General features: G+C 50.3%; 1 protein-coding gene across 3 annotated transcripts in view; it reads right to left on the bottom strand.

Annotated features, from left to right (window-relative positions):
• Positions 1 to 7375: 7375 nt before the first annotated feature.
• The window catches only part of RPS6KA1 (ribosomal protein S6 kinase A1), a 45665-nt gene continuing 34290 nt past the window's right edge, over positions 7376 to 18750 (bottom strand). For all 3 annotated transcript variants that reach the window (XM_017856434.1, XM_017856435.1, XM_017856433.1), the window contains 5 exons: positions 10753 to 10914; positions 10439 to 10515; positions 10080 to 10197; positions 9018 to 9155; positions 7376 to 8325 (listed from right to left, as the gene is read on the bottom strand). In XM_017856434.1, coding sequence (XP_017711923.1) covers positions 8203 to 8325; positions 9018 to 9155; positions 10080 to 10197; positions 10439 to 10515; positions 10753 to 10914 — 618 coding nt within the window. In that variant the 3' untranslated portion in view covers positions 7376 to 8202. The remainder of the gene's footprint in view (positions 8326 to 9017; positions 9156 to 10079; positions 10198 to 10438; positions 10516 to 10752; positions 10915 to 18750) is intronic.

The raw sequence follows: 18750 nt of genomic DNA on the forward strand, positions 1-18750 counted from the left end.
GGCGGGGCGTGGTGGCTCAAGCCTGTAATCCCAGCACTTTGGGAGGCCGAGACGGGCGGATCACGAGGTCAGGAGATTGAAACCATCCTGGCTAGCACAGTGAAACCCCATCTCTACTAAAAAATACAAAAAACTAGCCAGACGAGGTGGCGGGCGCCTGTAGTCCCAGCTACTCGGGAGGCTGAGGCAGGAGAATGGCGTGAACCTGGGAGGCGGAGTTTGCAGTGAGCTGAGATCTGGCCACTGCACTCCAGCCTGGGGGACAGAGCGAGACTCCATCTCAAAAAAAAAACAAAAACGAAATGTCAGAATAGTGAAGCAACTTGCCCAAGGTCACACAGCAGGTCAGCATTAGGGCTGGGGTATGACCTCAGGTCTGTCTAGTTCTGCCTGTTCCCATTACCCACTGCTGCCTTCACAGGTGAGTGGGGCAGGAGCTGAGGTGGGAAGGAAAAGGTGGGGGCCACTGCAAAGGCCCTGGAGGATGATGGCCCACGAGGGCCTCCTGCTCACTTCTCTGGGTCTTTCCCTCTCCTTGGCTTAGCCTTAGTACCACTCCTTTGCCTGCCACCTGCAGCTACCTCCACTGGGAGTGGGGTGCTCATGTAGATCTCTCTCCTGCTTCTGTTGAATCATTTCTCCCTTGGGTCCCCAGGAGTTAGTGGGAACCCCCCACAAGAAGTGGAAGCTACTCAGAAGTCCTCAGTTCAAAGTGGAGGAACTTTCCAGCTGTGTGGGGGACTGCCTTGTGATGTGGTGGATTCTCCATCACTGGTGGTATTCGAACAGAAAGTGGAAACCCTCTGTGGGAGATTCCTATAGTGGGTGGGGGTTGAGTCTAGGCTTTTAGAGCCCTTCTGACTGTGAGATTTTATGAGTCACTGTGGGAAGAGATTTAGCCTGTGCACCGGGGTTGAATAGTAGGACACACATGAGCTTGGAGCCAGATAGGTCTCAGTTCAAAACCTGGCTGAGCCACTTCCTTGCTTGGGGATTGTGGGCAAGTGTCCTCCCTTAGCCTCAATTTCCTTGTCATAAAATGGAAATTGTAATCCCAGCACTTTGGGAGGCCGAGGCAGGTGGAATACGAGATCAGGAGTCCAAGACCAGCCTGGCCAACATAGTGAAACCCCGTCTCTACTAAAAATACAAAAATTAGCTGGGTGTGGTGGTGCGCACCTATAGTCCCAGCTACTTGGGAGACTGAGGCAGGAGAATCATTTGAACCCGGGAGGCAGAGGTTGCAGTGACTTGAGACTGTCCCATTGTACTCCAGCCTGACTGACCAAGTGAGACTCCATCTCAAAAAATAAATAACTAAATAATGGAAATTGTAATGCCTCCCTCACTAGATTGCTTTGCGTATTAGGGATGATGTGTATACTCTGCCTGGTTAAAGAAGGAACTCAAGACCTTGTACCTACCATGGCCAATGAACAAATGACCAATCATTGATTGGCATGTTCTTTGTGGCCTTTCATTACAGGGTGAGTGAATGAATTAAATCCATGTGTTAACCAAGGTGCTAACTGGTTTAATTATTTAACATATGTAGGAAGCCAGCCTTTTCTTTGTGGGGGCCTGTCTCTGAAGTAATCATGGAAAACATGATACACAAGTGGGTAAAATGCAAAAAATGCTCAGGGATTTTGATGTCTGCACCAACAACTGAGAATCTGAGTCCCCTACCCAAAGGGGACAGGTGAGATCATCTAAACAGTCCCCTAAGGGAAGAGGAATCTCCTCTAAGACCTCAACACGTCATTAGTGCTCTGCGTGTGCAGCACAGGTGATGGGAACACTCTACCTTCTGAGAATGTCTGTAGGAAACTCCCCAAATTCCCCATCTTGTTTTCTACACCTTGCCAGCTGGGAAGTAGAACTTTCCAACTGTGTCCTCTAATTGACACCAGAACCCAATGTTATGGGAACTTTACGATCACCTGGCTGGCTGAGGGGAAGGGTTGTCACCAGACAGATCTGTGGAACGTGTGACTAGGTCTTGGGCATTTTGAGAAGCAGAGAGGCTGGACAGCACACCAGTGAAGTGTGAGTTTCAGAAACACAGAGATTTCGATTTGAGTCCTGCTCTGCCTCTTAACTGGGTACTCGGGCAAGTCATTTAATTTCCGATCCTCAATTTTCTTGTGTGTGAAATTATCACATCTCCATAATGAGGATCAAACAAAATAAAGCAAGGAAAGCGCTTGGTGCCCAGCACTCCCGTCACGAGCATTTGATAGATGGGAGCCACTATTTTATGGGAGGGGACATTCTGAAGGGTGAGTGCTCAGGGGTTGTTATCTGGGCATTAAAGGGAAGAGTGGCCAGCCTGGGCAACATAGCGAGACCCCGTTTCTAAAAAATAAAATAAATTAGCCGGCTATGGTGGCGCACACCTATAGTCCCAGCTTGTTAGGCTGAGGTGGGAGAATCACTGGAACCCGTGAAGCAGAGGTTGCAACAAGCTTGGGTGACAGAACAAGACTCTCAAAAAAAAGGAAAAGTGACTGTGGAACTTGGGGACATGAGGATTAATCATTTGTTTTCCCAAGCTGGGTTATTGCTATTAGTGTTTTTTTTTTTTTTTCTAATTTAAAATATTTATTTCCAGGGAGCATAGATTCAAGTTGCCCTGAATATACACTCCCATTAGTTGGTTTAAAAACATTTTTACTTTTTTTTTCTTTAAATAGAAACAGGGTCTTGGGTCTCACTACATTGCCCAGAATGGTCACGAACTCCTGGCCTCAAACGATCCTCCTGCTTTGGCTCCCAAAGTGCTGCGACTATAAGCATGATCCACCGTGCCCAGCCTATTAGTGGGTTTTGTCCAGGCAGTCAGCACTCAGAGAGGAAAGTTCCTACTGGAGGTGCTAGTGGCTGGGAACTGCGTTTCTGGAGTCCGGTGAGTTCTTGGGGGACTGTCCTGACCTGTGAAAACTATCATAAGCCTAATTGCAAAGCTTTTTACCTTCCTAAACACATTCATATTCACACACTCATTTGATCTTCGGGTAAGGCCGTGAGGTGGGCAGGAATTATCCCCATTTAGCAAGTGCGAAAACTGAAGCCCACAGAGGTAAAGTATTAGGGTTTTGGGGTTTGGCTGCTGAGAAACCTAGGGACTCCCATGCCGCCCACCCATCCACCACCATTTCCTGGTTCTTGAATCTTCCCTCAGGTGCCTGGGGCAAGTCACTAACTGCTCAATGCCTCAGAGCACCAGCTTCCCCTCCACCCCAGATAACTTTCCAGGTTCCAGCTCTGTGCTTCCCCCAGCACCATCAAGTCTGCTCTCGTTCACTCACCCATTCAACAAACACTAGCTGAGGACCAAAAAACTGTGCACCAGGTGCACAGGATATGGAATGAACAAAGCATAGCCCACACCCTCAGGTTCACAGACTAGTGGGGAGAAAACACATCATCAGCTGTTTCCAAAAGTGTGGTATACCCAGAAATGGGGCACGGAGGGGGTCTGGGGACCCCAAAGGAAGGTCACCACAGTTTGGGGTGTCCTAGTTGGCTCCCTGGAGGTGTCATTTGAATTTTCCTAAAGGATGAGAAATTAGTGGGGCACATGTGGCAGCAGAATCCAGTGGAGGCAGAAGCATGGCAGGTTCGGGTCTTGTGAGCAGTTTGGGGACAAGTTACAGAGCTGACACTGGAGTCTTGGTGGGGCCAGATCACACAGGACACTGAATTCAAGTGAGGATGCCTCAGCTCTATCTTGTAAACAGTGAGGAGTCACTTCAGGGCAGATGCTGGGTCAGATTTGTGATTGTAAATGGAGGATGTTGGGGACACAAAAGTCTGGATTTAGTAGACTACTGGAAGAACAAAAATATGAGAAGGGCAGGGAGGATGGAGAGGAGGGGATGGATCCTCCAAATATTTAGGAAACAGAATTGATGGTGCCAGGATGCAGAAGTTGGGGGAAGGAGGCAGGGTGATGCTTAGGATTCCAGCTGAGTGATGGGGTCCAGGGGAGACAACCCTGGGTGATGGGTGGGACAGGAAATGTTGGTTCCAAGATAGGGAAACCAAGTCTCCAATAAGTGAAACGCACAGGACGTGGGTTGGGGCTAAGTACCACGTAAGTGTCACTGGTTGCACAGGAGGGCTTCTGAGCCCATGGGGCCCCAACAGCACCCTCCTTGCTCCTGTGGGGAGGCTGCCAGGCTTAGAATCTGTACACTTAAGCCAGCTCCAAAACTTAGCTGCTGTTATCAGAATCTCCTTCCATCATAACAGAACTTACTCACTTCTAAGGCCCTGGCTTTCTAAAATCTGTAAAGTGGGGGAGGCTAGAAGTAATGGAAACCAAGGCCTGGTTCATAAGGCTTGGAATCTTGCCAGTCTGGGGGTGGGGGGTTCCTCTGGTTGTCATCCCTGAGTCTCCCTTGCTGGTGCTCCAGGGCTCAGCACAGGAATCCCCTGACCCCCTCATCTTTAATCAGTCCCTAGAACAGCACTTCTCAAACTTTAATATGCATAGAAATCACATGTAGACCTTGTTATAACATAGATTTCTATTAACCAGGTCTGGGGACAGGCCTGAGATTCAGCACTTCTACTCAGCTCCCAGATGATGCTGATGCTGCTGGTCCGTGGACCACACTCTGAGAAGCCCCGTCTCTTGGCTTTGCAAACCTTCTCCAAGCTAATGACTCCCAAGTTTATCTTTCCAGTCCAGATCTCTCCCTAGAACTGCAACTTCTAATTACAACTCTTATTTGACATCTCCATTTGTATTTTTATTTTTTATTTTATTTTATTTTATTTTTTTTTGAGACAGAGTTTTACTCTTGTTGCCCAGGCTGGAGTGCAATGGTACAATCTCAGCTCACCGCAACCTCGGCCTCCTGGGATCAAGCGATTCTCCTGCCTCAGCCTCCCAAGTAGCTGGGATTACAGGCATGCGCCACCATGCCTGGCTAATTTTGTATTTTTTTTTTTTTTAGTAGAGACGCGGTTTCTCCATGTTGGTCAGGCTGGTATCGAACTCTCGACCTCAGGTTATCCACCTGCCTTAGCCTCCCAAAGTGCTGGGATTACAGGCATGAGCCACCATGCCCTGCCATTTGGATATTTAGAAGTTACTTTCCACAGAGCTCTAAAAATTTTCCTCAAATCTACTCCTCTCCAATACTTCCCCCCAAACTCTTTCCCCCCAAATCTAGAAGATATCCTTGAATCTCCTGTTTCTCTTATCCTCTGCATGCAAACTGCCAGCAAGTGCTATCTACTTTTTTTTTTTTTTTTCCATGCCCGGCTAATTTTTTTGTATTTTTTTTAGTAGAGACGGGGTTTCTTTTTTCTTTTTTTGGGGGGGGGACAGAGTCTGGCTCTGTCGATGACCAGCCTGGAGTGCAGTGGCCAGATCTCAGCTCACTGCAAGCTCTGCCTCCCAGGTTTACGCCATTCTCCTGCCTCAGCCTCCCCAGTAGCTGGGACTACAGGTGCCCGCCACCTCGCCCGGCTAGTTTTTTGTATTTTTTTTTTTTTTTAGTAGAGATGGGGTTTCACCGTGTTAGCCAGGATGGTCTCGATCTCCTGACTTAGTGATCCGCCCTTCTCGGCCTCCCAAAGTGCTGGGATTACAGGCTTGAGCCACCGCACCCGGCCGAGATGGGGTTTCACTGTGTTAGCCAGGATGGTCTCGGTCTCCTGACCTCGTGATCCGCCTGTCTCGGCCTCCCAAAGTGCTGGGATTACAGTCATGAGCCACCGCGCCCGGCCAACTGCTACTTTACCTCCAGAGCATATCCTGACCCCATCCACTCCATCCCAATCTCCATTCCACCACCCTAGTCCAAGCCACCTCATCTATTGCCTGGGCCACTGCAATAGCCACCAACCTGGTCACCCTGCTTCCCTCCTGCCTCCCCACCTCACTGCAAATTATCTACAGAGCAGCTGCAATGATCTTTTATTTTTTTGAGACAGTCTTGCTCTGTTGCCTGGGCTGGAGTGCAGTGGTGTGATCGCAGTTCACTGCAACCTCTGCCTCCCAGGTTCAAGCAATTCTCATGCCACAGCCTTGCGAGTTGCTGGGACTACAGGTGTGCACCACCACCCCCAGCTAATTTTTGTATTTTTAGTAGGGAGAGTTTCGCCATGTTAGCCAGGCTGGTCTTCAGCTCCTGACCTCAACTGATCTGCCTGCCTCGGCCTCCCAAAGTGGTGGGATAACAGGTGTGAACCACCGCCATCTGACCCAGAGGGATCTTTTAAAAATGTGAATCAAATCATGATCAAATCATGTCACTTTCCCGCCTAAATTATTTTAGGAGCTTGCACCTCACTCAGAATTAAACACACGCCTAATCCTGGCCTACAGTGCCTAGCACAACTGGGTTCTGCCTCCTTTCTCGCCTCATCTTGGGCGAACACCTGGCTCTGGGGTCACAGCTACATCAGCCTCCTCTCATCCCTGAGCACACCAAGCCTGTTTCCCCCTCATGGCCTTTGTCCTGCCTGCCCTCTGCCTCCCAGTCTTGGCTGACCCCTTCTCACCATTCAGATCTCAGCTCCTGGGTTACCTCCCCAGAATGGCCTTCCCTGACCACCCATTTCTCACCCAAGTTTAATTCCGCACATGTCTTCTCAGTAGCTGACCTTGACTTGTTAAGTGTCCATCTCCCCTACTGAGAGGTAAGACCCCTGGACACAATGGCCTTGTTCTTTACCTGGTTCATCAGCATCCAGTACAGGGGCCAGAGTGGGTGCTCAGAAAATACTGCATGAGAAAATGTCATTCCCCAACTTGAGCCTGTTTCCCCATCTATAAAACAGGGATACACTTTGGGAGGCCGAGACGGGCGGATCACGAGGTCAGGAGATCGAGACCATCCTGGCTAACCCAGTGAAACCCCGTCTCTACTAAAAATACAAAAAACTAGCCGGGCGAGGTAGCGGGCGCCTGTAGTCCCAGCTACTGGGGAGGCTGAGGCAGGAGAATGGTGTAAACCTGGGAGGCGGAGCTTATAGTGAGCTAAGATCCGGCCACTGCACTCCAGCCTGGGTGACAGAGCGAGACTCCGTCTCAAAAAAAAAAAAAAAAAAAAAAAGGAGAATACAGAGCATCTACCTCACAGGGTTAAGATTAAATGAGATATTCATGTGAGGCCCAGGCATAGTGCCTGGCACTTGGTCACCAGTGGCTAATAATACTGTTATCAATACCATAATGGAATCCCCTGGCAGGGACGCGTGGGCCGGACCAGCAGGATTCCCACACACTCCCCAGATGACCTGGTTCCAAGCAGCTGGGCTAATTGGACCTGGCCCATTTTCTGTCACTGCCAATGTCTTCAACATCCAATAGCAGAGAGAGGGTAAATTCAGGGATGAACAGTGGAGGAGAGCGTGCTTCAACTCAACAGTTTATTAGAAAGGCCATGGACAGATGAACCCTGAGTAACCAGCAGAGGAAGAAATGAAAAAAGCCCCTGTCCCTCATGGCCCACCCACTGGCCTCCCGTGAACTCTGTCCTGTTGCCAACCCCAAAAGAAGTCAGCCAAAAAGTGCTTTCCACATCCTCTCTCTGGGGCTGCCCAGCCTGACCACAGGGGTCCACTGGTGGGGCCGAGGTGGATGCTGGTGCCTGAAGCTGGAAGCCAGCAGGGCATGAGTCCCCTCCTGTAGCAGGAAGTGGTTCTAGAACTCCCAGCAGAACAGAACGGAAAAGGAGCTGACTGGGGATAGAATGAGTTCTGCTAACCAACCAGAGGCTCTGAGAGAGGTGACACTGGACTGTCTCGGAGCTGTGTGCAGATGGCTACAGATGGCCAATCGTGGGGGTCCCCAGGGTGGGATCCCAAAGCTGCTCTAAAGAGTCTCAGAGAGCCCCAGTGTGACTCAGTTCCCCTCCTTGGGCCGCAATGGCTGTTTCTGCTCCCAGAAAGGCAAATGGATCTTGTAAAAATCCATGGTGGTTGATGCCATTTTTTCCATAAAAAAAGAGTTTGTATAGTGAATCGCTTTCCACCAGCAGAGCCTGAGCCGAGAAGAGTCCATCCTGGGGAAGGAGAAGGCACTTCTCACACCCTTACTAGGGGTGTTCTGGGCTGGCGGCTTCCCTGGCCCCTCGGGTTCCAGCTCCCTCTGGCCCTGTGGCTCCGGCCTACTCCCACTGGGAAGCATGCTGCCTCCATCAAGCTAGCACTGCCCTGTGGCCTGAATGCCCTGGTGCCTCACAGGGTGGTGGATGGCAACTTCCTCACTCGCCGCTGGGCCAGGATGGATGACTCGATGGGCTTCAGCTTGGGGGTGGGCTTGGAGCTGTTGAGTGCGGAGTATGTGGCAGCCATGGCTCCCTGAAAGAGAAGCGGGGAGGTCAGTTCACAATGGTGGGAGATGTAGTGGCGAGGGGATGCATGCCCCAAGGGTAGGCCAGCCCCTCTCAGTGTTCCACGGCCCACTGTTTTTTGTTTTGTTTTATTTTTGTTTTTAGACAGGCAAGTTTGGAGTGCAGTGGCATGATCTTGGCTCACTGCAACCTCCGCCTCCCGGGTTCAAGTGATTCTCCTGCCTCAGCCTCCCAAATGGCTGGGATTACAGGAGTCTGCCACCATGCCTGGCTAATTTTTGTATTTTTAGTAGAGACGGGGTTTCACCATCTTGGTCAGGCTGGTCTTGAACTCCTGACCTCGTGATCCACCCTCCTTGGCCTCCCAAAGTGCTGGGATTACAGGCGTGAGCCACCACGCCCAGCCAAGCCCACTGTTAATCCAGCCTCAGTGGTCCTTTATGGTCATGGGTCCAATCCCCTTAAGACTGGAGGGTTCAGAGGTCAGCAGCTGTGTCTTCCAGAGGACTGGGGGCTGTGAGTGCACCGTGACACTGTAGCGTGTTAAGCTCCCTGACGGCAGGGCTGTGTCTTCTTCTCCTGTGTTCCACCTCATGGTGCTCCGCACAGATATGGAATTGCCTGGCTCTGCCACAAGTCCCTGACCATGCCACCTTGGGCTGACCCCCTAGATGCCCAGCAGCCCAAGGGTGGCCATACCTTCACAAGCTGTAGGTCCTGATGGGACAGCTGGCTTTGGGGAAGCTTGTCTTTCTGGGTGACCCATGGATGCTGCAGAACCTGCTTAGCTGTGAGGCGCTGGTGGGGATCCACGTGTAGCATCTTGGACACCAGGTCCTGGGGACACAGTGGGCAAGGGGGTGGTGGGAGGGCTGCAGGGGAGCAGGCCCCTAATGGGACACAGAAGGGCAACCATCTTCTGCTAGCTCCCGCCTGAACCCTTGCAGCAGCCCCTGGGATCCATTCTCCACTCTGCTCCAGGGCTCCCCGCACACAGCCAAGGTTCCTGTCTCTGGGCCTTTGCTGCTCTAGGCCCTTTGTCCTGGAACACCCTTCCATTTCTCCTTTGCCTTCAAAAAGCCATGTGGGAAGGTGGGAAAAGCTTCAGGTTTGGGCTCAGACAGATTCAGGTTCAACACCTGCCTTTTGCACTCATCAAGTGAGTGCCTTGGGCAAGTTTCTTAAACTCTCTGAGCCTCAGTTTCCCTGCTGAGAAATAGGAATAACCACTCCCTGCCTCACAGGTTGATGTGAGGTGGCCGTACATAGAGGGTTCAACTCTGGCATACAGGTTCCCAATAACCAAAAACTGTTGCTAATACTGAAAGCTCACATGCTACTTCCTCCAAGGAGGCTCTGCATGGCATGGCCAGTTGCTCTGCTCTGTGTCTCCACGGTCCATACCCCTGGCCAAGAGCGTCCGCCTATCTGTGCCTCCAGGCATCTCTGCTCCTTGTGTGCAAACTAGGTAGTATCCCTCACTACACTAGGTTTCCACAAGGCCGGGACTGATGATGCAGCCCTGGGTGCCCCACAGTACCCAGAATAAGAAGGGCCAATGAATGACCACCAAGTTACCCCAACAAGGTGCGGGGATGGTGGTGGCCTGCCTGGGAATCTTCCACGTGGAGAAATATAGCAACAGGGATTTGTGGAACATCCACTTGGAGAAATGAGGCTGTTCGTGAACTACTGAAAAGCCCTGGGATGGGACCCTGCCTCCCTCCTCCAAATAAGCCCACGCAGGCCGTACAGACTTACCTTGGCTGTCTCTGACACTGTGTTCCAGTTTCCCCCACTGAGGGTAAACTTCCCACTGCCGATCCGGGTTAGGATTTCCTCTGGTGTGTCACTGGGACCGTTGGCAAATGGAGTGTATCTGCAGAAAAGCCCGCAAGGACTGGGTACAGACTCTGGCCTCCACCCTGGAACTGGGGGAGACTGTGTCTCCCCCTCAGACGGGGTACTCCCAAGATAGAGCTCCCAGAGGCAGGAGTATGTCTCTATTTCCAGACCATCCTGAGTCAGAGCTGGCTGAGCCGTTCCTATCAGACAAGCACCGCCCAGCCCAAACGCTAGGGCTACAGGAGTGGGGAAGGGTCCAGGCCAGGGACACTCACCCCGCCAGCATGGTGTAGAGCAGAATGCCCAGGCTCCAGATGTCACAGCCTTCATCATAGCCCTGGCGCTTCAGCACCTGGCAACAGGGCAGGGGAGGTGGTCAGTCTGGGGGGCAGTAGAAAGTCACCACAGATGCTTCCTGCTACTCCCCTCAAGGGCAGGACAAGGGTCCCAGGCACAGGCTAGATCTCCCCTTGCCAGCTGGGCCAAGGTCACAGAGACTGGAGTCCTGGCCAACGTGGGGCCTCTAGGAGGGGGCACAAGGCCTCCAGTTCCCCCTCACTCTTACAGCTGAGGAGGCTGTGCCACTCACCTCTGGCGCCACGAAGTTGGCTGTGTAGCAAGGTGTCATGAGGAGCCCATTCTCAGCCCGCAGCTGTTTGGCAAAACCAAAGTCACAGATACGCAGGCACTCGGGATTCCCGGACTCGTCCACGTACAGGATGTTGCTGGGCTTCAGGTCCCTGTGCACAACCTAGGGGCAGGGGCTGGGGTCAGTTCTCAGTGTGGGGAGGCGGCCAGTGGCCCAGGTCAGCTGCCAGGGATGAGAAAGTTACCCAGACAGGACGAGTGCACAGACCTGGCATCCAAGAGAAGGGGAAGGGGCTGAAATGAGGGTCTTATTGCTGCTGCTACTGACTCTGTGTAGGTGTCCACAGGTAGCTCTAAGTTAACTTGTCCAAAACTGAACTCCCAGTTCTCCCCTAAAACCTACTCATCACATTATCTTACCTTGTGGCAACTCCATCCTTCCTATTACTTAGGTCAAAATCTTAAAAGTCTTTTTTTTTTTTTTGAGACAGTCTCCCTCTATCGCACAGGCTGGAGTGCAGTGGCACGATCTCAGCTCACCGCAGCCTCTGCCTCCCAAGCTCAAGCAATTCTCCTGCCTCAGCCTCTCGAGTAGCTGGGATTACAGACACCCACTGCCATACCTAACTGATTTTTGTATTTTTAGTAGAGATGGGGTTTCACCATGTTGGCCAGGCTGGTCTCAAACTCCTGACCTTAAGTGATCTGCCCACCTCAGCCTCCCAAAGTGCTGGGATTACAGATGTGAGCCACGGTGCCCGGCCCTATTTTCCTTATCTTTAGAATCTGAGAATACACTGCTTTACTTTTATCTGTAGCATTTCCCTACTTAACATAATATTTAATTTGCTTTCTGAGTCTGCCCACTGGAATGTAAGCTCCATGAGTGTTTTGCTCACTGCTGTATCCCAGCACTCAAACTAGCTCCTAGTACATGTCAGGTATTCAATAAATATCTGTTGAACGAATGGATGAATGACATTGCTGAGGCCATAAGCAAACGGCTTTCTTCTGGGGCCATTTGCTCATCTGTAACTTGAGGGGGCTGAACCACCCCACAGTTCATTCTTCTCCTCCCCCCACTCTGTAAGGCTTTGTTTTGTTTTGTTTTGTTATGTTTTGTTGTGAGACAGGGTCTGTGTTGCCCAGGCTGGAGTACAGCAGCATGATTCATGGCTCACTGCAGCCTCAACCTCTGAGCTCAAGTGATCCTCCCACCTCAACCTCCCGAGTAGCTGGGACTAGAGGCGTGTGCCACCACACTCAGCTAATTTCTAAAACACTTTTTGCAGAGACAGGGTCTCGCTATGTTGCCCAGGCTGTTCTTGAACACCCGGGCTCAAGTGATCCTCCTGCCTGGGCCTCTTAAAGTGCTGGGATTACAGGTGTGAGTAACTGTGCCTGGCCTGTACAGTTCCATTCATAGTCAATCCTCTATCAATTACCAATACCTCTCAGATCTCTAACCCTAGTCCAGAACTTTCCTGAGTCTTGGCTCATAAATCCAGCTGCCTACCACACGGCAACCCTAGATGTTCCACAGAACCTCACACTCAAACACATCCCACACTAAACTCCTCATGTTCTCATCTTCCTGCTCCTCCTCCCCTAAGCTAATGCCCAGGAACCTCCCTGGGCATTGTCAAAAAACTGTCAAAGGCTCCCTACCTGCAACATAAAGTCCAAAGTCCCTACCCTGACATGGGAGGCACAGCCATCATCTGTACCAGCCTCACTGTCCATTGCATCCCTCAGGTCCCCTGAGTTCAGGCCACCAGGGGCTCCTTCGGTAACGATCATAACCCTACGTCTGTGGAATGCCTGTTCACCTTCAACACCCAGTGCGGGGCCTAGCACAGAGCAAATGCTAAGTGAATTTTGTGCAATGAATGAACAAATCACACCTCTGAAACACAGAGACAGACACCTTGAAGGTTAGATTAGCAGAGTTTTGCAGGCTAGTTGGTTTTATTCAGATAGTCCTTTCATAGTCTCAGTTGATCCCCAAGCCCTCCAGCAGTGCCTGTGGAGCCCATGGAGAAGGTAGACATGGCCCAGCAGAGTCCACCTCCATAGGGAGAAGAGTGCCAGGTAGATGAGGGGGAAAGGACCACACTGTTAGGGTGGCCCCAGCAATGCACTGTATCCAAGCCTCGGAGAAAGTCCCATGGGCTCTCTCCTTCAAACACAATCATATGGCCCACAGCACAAGGCCAGGGCCACAGCACAAGTTCAGGCCCCCAGGAATGTGGACTCTTCCTAGAGGACAGGGATGCTCAGCTTGGCTGAGGACGCCAACTACCCTGCGCAAGTAAACTCCCAGTTTACAAAGAACGTTACCAGTCATGATCTCACTGGAGCCACCCACTGTACCTCGGTGGGTGGACAGGAATTACTAGCTCCATTTTACAGAGGAGAAAACCAGGGCTCTGAGAGGACAATTTTCTTTTTTTTCTTTGAGATGGAGTCTCGCCAGCGGCATAATCTTGGCTCACCGCAACCTCCATCTCCTGGGTTCAAGCAATTCTCATGTCTCAGCTTCCCAGGTAGCTGGAATTACAGGTGTGCACCACCATGCCTGGCTAATTTTTGTATTATAGAGACAGGGTTTCACCCCGTTGGTTAGGCTGGTTTTAAACTCTGGCCTCAAGTGATCTTCCCACCGTGGCCTCCCAAAGTGCTGGGATTACAGGTGTGAGCTACTATATCCGGCCTGAGAGGACAACTGACTTGCATGTAAGTTAGAGGCAGAGGCAAGACCAGAACCCAGTTCTGACCTTAATTCCACAGTCTTTCCAGTTTAGTGTGGCACACGTGACACTACTGGGACACAGGGATATGGAAGTTGACCTTTTTTTTAAATTAATTTTTTTGAGATGGAGTTTCGCTTTTGTTGCCCAGGCTGGAGTGCAATGGCATGATCTCAGCTCAGTGTAACCTCTGCCTCCCAGGCTCAAGCAATTCTCCTGCCTCAGCCTCCTGAGGAGCTGGGATTACAGGCGTCTGCTACCATGCCCAGCTAATTCTTTGTATTTTTAGTAGAGACGGGGTTTCATCATGTTGGCCAGGCTGGTCTCAAACTCCTGACCTCAGGCAATCCACCTACCTCAGCCTCCCAAAGTGCTGGGATTACAGGTTTGAGCCACCACGCCTGGCTCAAGCTGTTGATCTTTTTTCCTACCCTAATACAACATAGACAAACTACAAATTCCTATAGGAAACTGTCTCACCACTGCCAGTGGTAGAATAGTAGGGATGGTGAGTAGGGGAGGGGAAGTACAGCTTAAAAAAGCCCCACAGGTGATTCTGATACCTGACCCTCAGGCGTGTATGTGGCAGGAGGAAAAGGATAGTCTCACATCTCACTGCACGGAAAATCACAACAGGTTGGGCAAGTAATGAGTGAAGCCAGGCAGAGCGGGAACCTCCAAGTAGTCTACAGAGGGCAGTGGCTACCTGGCTCCAGCTGACAGTCGCTACACAGCAACTCAGACCCAGTGTTTTTAGAAGCAGCCAAATTACCAAAGCCTTACTAAACCATACCTCAAATCAAAAAAACACTCCTTATCTTGCAGGCCAAACAAAATATATGTGTAGGCTGAATGCAGGCACTGGAGCAATAGGCCGTGACCTCCAGGAGAGTTGGGATTCCAGTCACAGGAAGGAGTCAGGCAGTGAATCCTGGCTTTACCATCCACTCATAGCTGTGTGGTTTTGGGCACGACATTTAACATCTTTAGCCCTCAGTTTCCTCACCTGTAAAATCGGGCTGATAATAGTATTCAACCCCAGGCTTATAGGGAAGGACAGGAATATTTAGCAGGGGGCTTGGGAAATGACAGACATCACAGTAACCCCAGAACTGCCTTGGACTGAACCCCTCTATCATGCTGGATGTTAAGACAGAGTGACTGCTTGTGAAGAAGCACTAGAGACCAGGCCGGGTGCGGTGGCTCACGCCTGTAATCCCAGCGCTTTGGGAGGCCAAGGCAGCAGATCATGAGGTTGGGAGTTTGAGACCAGCCTGACAACATGGAGAAACCCTGTCTCTACTAAAAAATACAAAAGTTAGCCGGGTGTGGTGGCACGCACCCGTAGTCCCCAGCTACTCAGGAGGCTGAGGCAGGACAATCACCTGAACCGGGGAGGTGGAGGTTGCAGTGAGCCGAGACCGCACCACTGCATTCCAACCTGGGCAACAGAGTGAGACTCATCTCAAAAACAAACAAACAAGCAAAACCTAGAGACCAGATGCTGTCCAAAGCAGCACAGGCTCTGGGTTGGGTGCAGTGGCTCACACCTGTAATCTCAGCAGTTTGGGAGGCTGAAGTGGGAGAATCGCTTGAGCCCAGGAGTTTGAGGCCAGCCTGGGCAACATGGTGAGATCCCATCTCTACAAAAAAAAAATTTAAAAATCAGCCAGGTGTGGTGGCACACCTGTAGTCCCAGCTATGCAGGCTGCAGGTTGCTAAGGAGGGAGGATCACTTGAGCCTGGGAGGTCAAGGCTGCAGTGAGCCATGATCACGCCACTGTACTCCAGCTGGGGTGACAGAGTGAGACCCTGTCTCAAAAAAAAAAAAAAAAACAAAAACAAGAGTTAATACGTAAAGTGCACAGAACCCTGCCTGGCCTGTGGAAAGTGGCACGTGACATTAGCTACCACTAACAGCAGTGGCAGCAACATCTTCAGGAGCAGCGTGAGAGGATGTGCATTTAGGCACCTGTGACCGGCCAAACAAGAGGTGAAGTTGTTCTAAGTGAATCATCTGGTTAAAGGGAGAAACCCTCTCTATTACAGAGTCCACAACCTTATAGAAACAACATAGAGGGAGACTGGTGACTTACAAAGACTCCACATATTAAATTATGAACTCCTGCCATGTAAGATGCAAAGGAAAGACAACCAATTTTTAAAAATGGACAAAAGACTTGAAGAGGCATTTCATAAAAGAGGCTGTCCGAATGGCAATAAACATTTGAAGAGGTCCTCAACTTCATTAATCATCAGAAAAATGCAAATTAAAACTACAATGAGCTGGGTACGGTGGTTCACGCCTGTAATCCCAGCACTTCGGGAGTCCCAGGCGGGTGGATCACGAGGTCAGGAGATCGAGACCATCCTGGCTAACATGGTGAAACCCCATCTCTACTAAAAATACAAAAAATTAGCCAGGCATGGTGGCGGGCGCCTGTAGTTCCACCTATTTGGGAGGCTGAGGCAGGAGAATGGCGTGCCGTGAACCCGGGAGGCGGAGCTTTTAGTGAGCTGAGATCACGCCACTGCACTCCAGCCTGGGTGACAGAGCGAGACTCTGTCTCAAAACAAACAAACAAACAAACAAAATTAGCTGGTTGTGGTGGCAGGCACCTGTAATCCCAGCTACTTGGGAGGCTGAGACAGGAGAATTGCTTGAACCTGGGAGGCAGAGGTTGCAGGAGAATTGCTTGAACCTGGGAGGCAGAGGTTGCAGTGAGCCAAGACCATGCCATTGCACTCCAACCTGGGCAAGAAGAGCAAAACCCCATCTCAAAAATAAATAAATAAAAATAAAAAATAAAATAAATTAAAAAACGGGCAAAATGAACCTATTAGAATTTAGCTTAGGATGGTTATTCTCAGGTGGGGGGCTCTAAGGGAACTGGAAATGCTTTGTTTATTGATCTGGGTACTGGTTACACAGGTGTATTCACTTTTTGAAAATTTATTGACTTGTCCATTATGATTTGTGCACTTCTCAGTGTTTACGCAATGCTTCAATACAAAGATAATATTTAAACAAACAGGGGTCCCAGTGGACCCTGCTCCCTGGTCATCCCCTTCCCATCCCTCAGCTCCTGTGGGATTCCCAGCTTACAGACCACAGCTACTGCTGTCGACAAAGCAACCCAGAGTATCCCCTCCAAATATGTCAACAAGAAGAGCTTCCCATTCCTCATCACCTGCCCTGGTATTAGCAAAGAGCCAGAAACTTTGGAGACACACACACTCCTAGCTTCGGGAAGGAGACAACTTCCTCCAACAACATCCTCACCAAGTGGTTATCTATACTTGGAGCTGTGCACATCCCTGGCAGAAGGGGCTCACTGTCTCTGGAGGCAGCTCCCCTCTTCAGAAAGTTCTTCCTTACTTTGAGCTTCAGGTGACCCACGGGTACACTGGCTTCCCTGTCTTCTAAACCTTCTTAACGAGTACTCACTTAAGAACAAACCAGAAAAAGGAAACGCACTCTCTGACTTGACATGTTTAAATATTAGTCTATTGCACTGGCATTTAAAAAACCAAAGCCACTTCAAACGTGACCATTAAAAGCACAGGGGGTAACCAAATTGGAGCTTTGGTTAAGAGGTGAAATTCTTTTTTACAGAATTTCCCCTAAAAAATTAGACATAATCAGGCATCGCCACTTTCACAACCCTAATGAAATACTCGACACAGGCAAGATTCCGAAAGGATGAAACCATTCGATGAGGATCTTTACAATAAGGAGACGGGACGGTTACCACCTGCCATGGTTAAAGGCGGGCAGCATGACACTGTGCTCGTGGATGTGGTGCACCGAAGTGTACCTCCATAGATTGGATGACCTCGGCCTTCTTTTATTTTTATTTTTTATTTGAGACAGGGTTTTGCTCTGTCATCCAGACTGGAGTGCAGTGGTGTGATTTCAGCTCACTGCAACCTCTGCCTCCCAGGTTCAAGCGATTCTCGTGCCTCAGCCACCAGAGTAGCTGGGATTACAGGCATGTGCCACCATTCCTGGCTAATTTCCGTATTTTTGGTAGAGACGGGGTTTCACCATATTGGCCAGAGTGGTCTTAAACTACTGGCCTCAAGTGATCTGCTCACCTTGGCCTCCCAAAGCGCTGGGATTACAGGCAGGAGCCACCATGCTCGGCCCAACCTTAACCATCTGGACCTCATTCCCATCCCCCCAAAAAAGCCAAAGCTAATAATGATGTTAGAGCAGCTTGTAGTTTACAGGAAATATAAACAATGGAGAAATAATGTAAATGATGCAGAAGGCAGCCGACAGACAAATTCAGAACACGAGACATTCCACAGAACTCATGTTCAATATGTCGGTGGCATAAAAAAGGGAGGTCTAACTGTGGAGGCAACATGGGTGCACACATTTAACAAAATTCATCAAAATGTACCCTTGAAATCTACTGTATGCAAATTTTCCTCCAGTTTAAAAAAAAGAAAAGCGGCTGGGTAAGGTGGCTTATGCCTGTAATCCCAGCACTTTGAGAGGCCGAGGTGGGCAAATCACTTGAGCTCAGGAGTTCAAGACCACCCTGGGCAACAAGGCAAAACCCCATCTCTACAAAAAATACAAAATTAGCCAGGTGTGATGGTGCATGCCTGTGGTCCCCGCTAGTTGGGAGGCTGAAGTGGGAGGATCGCTTGAGCCCAAGGAGGTCAAGGCTGCAGTGAACTGTGATTGTGTCACTGCATTCCAGCCTGGGCAACAGAGTGAGACCCTGTCTCAAAAAAAAAGGGAGAGATTTACCAACTGAATGAAACGTGTGGAACTTACAGGTATTCTAATTTCAATAAACCAGTCAAAAAAGATATTTTTGAAAGGACAATAGGGAGCCAGGCGCGGCGGCTCACGCCTGTAATAGGCCGGGCGCGGGGGCTCACGCCTGTAATAGGCCGGGCGCGGCGGCTCACGCCTGTAATAGGCCGGGCGCGGCGGCTCACGCCTGTAACCCCAGCACTTTGGGAGGCCGAGGCGGGCGGACCGCCTGAGGTCAGGAGTTTGAGACCAGCCTGGCCAACATGGTGAAACCCCGTTTCTACTAAAAATACAAAAAATTAGCCAGGCATTCTGACAGCCACCTGTAATCCTAACTACTCGGGAGGCTGAGGCAGGAGAGTCACTTGAACCTGGGAGGCAGATATTGCAGTGAGCCAAGATCATGCCATTGCATTTCAGCCTGGGTGACAAGAGCGAGACTTCGTCTCCAACAATAAAAAAATAAATAAATAAA

Source organism: Rhinopithecus bieti, unplaced genomic scaffold (assembly GCF_001698545.2).
Source record: "Rhinopithecus bieti isolate Rb0 unplaced genomic scaffold, ASM169854v2 scaffold_41082, whole genome shotgun sequence".
Classification (NCBI taxonomy): domain Eukaryota; kingdom Metazoa; phylum Chordata; class Mammalia; order Primates; family Cercopithecidae; genus Rhinopithecus; species Rhinopithecus bieti.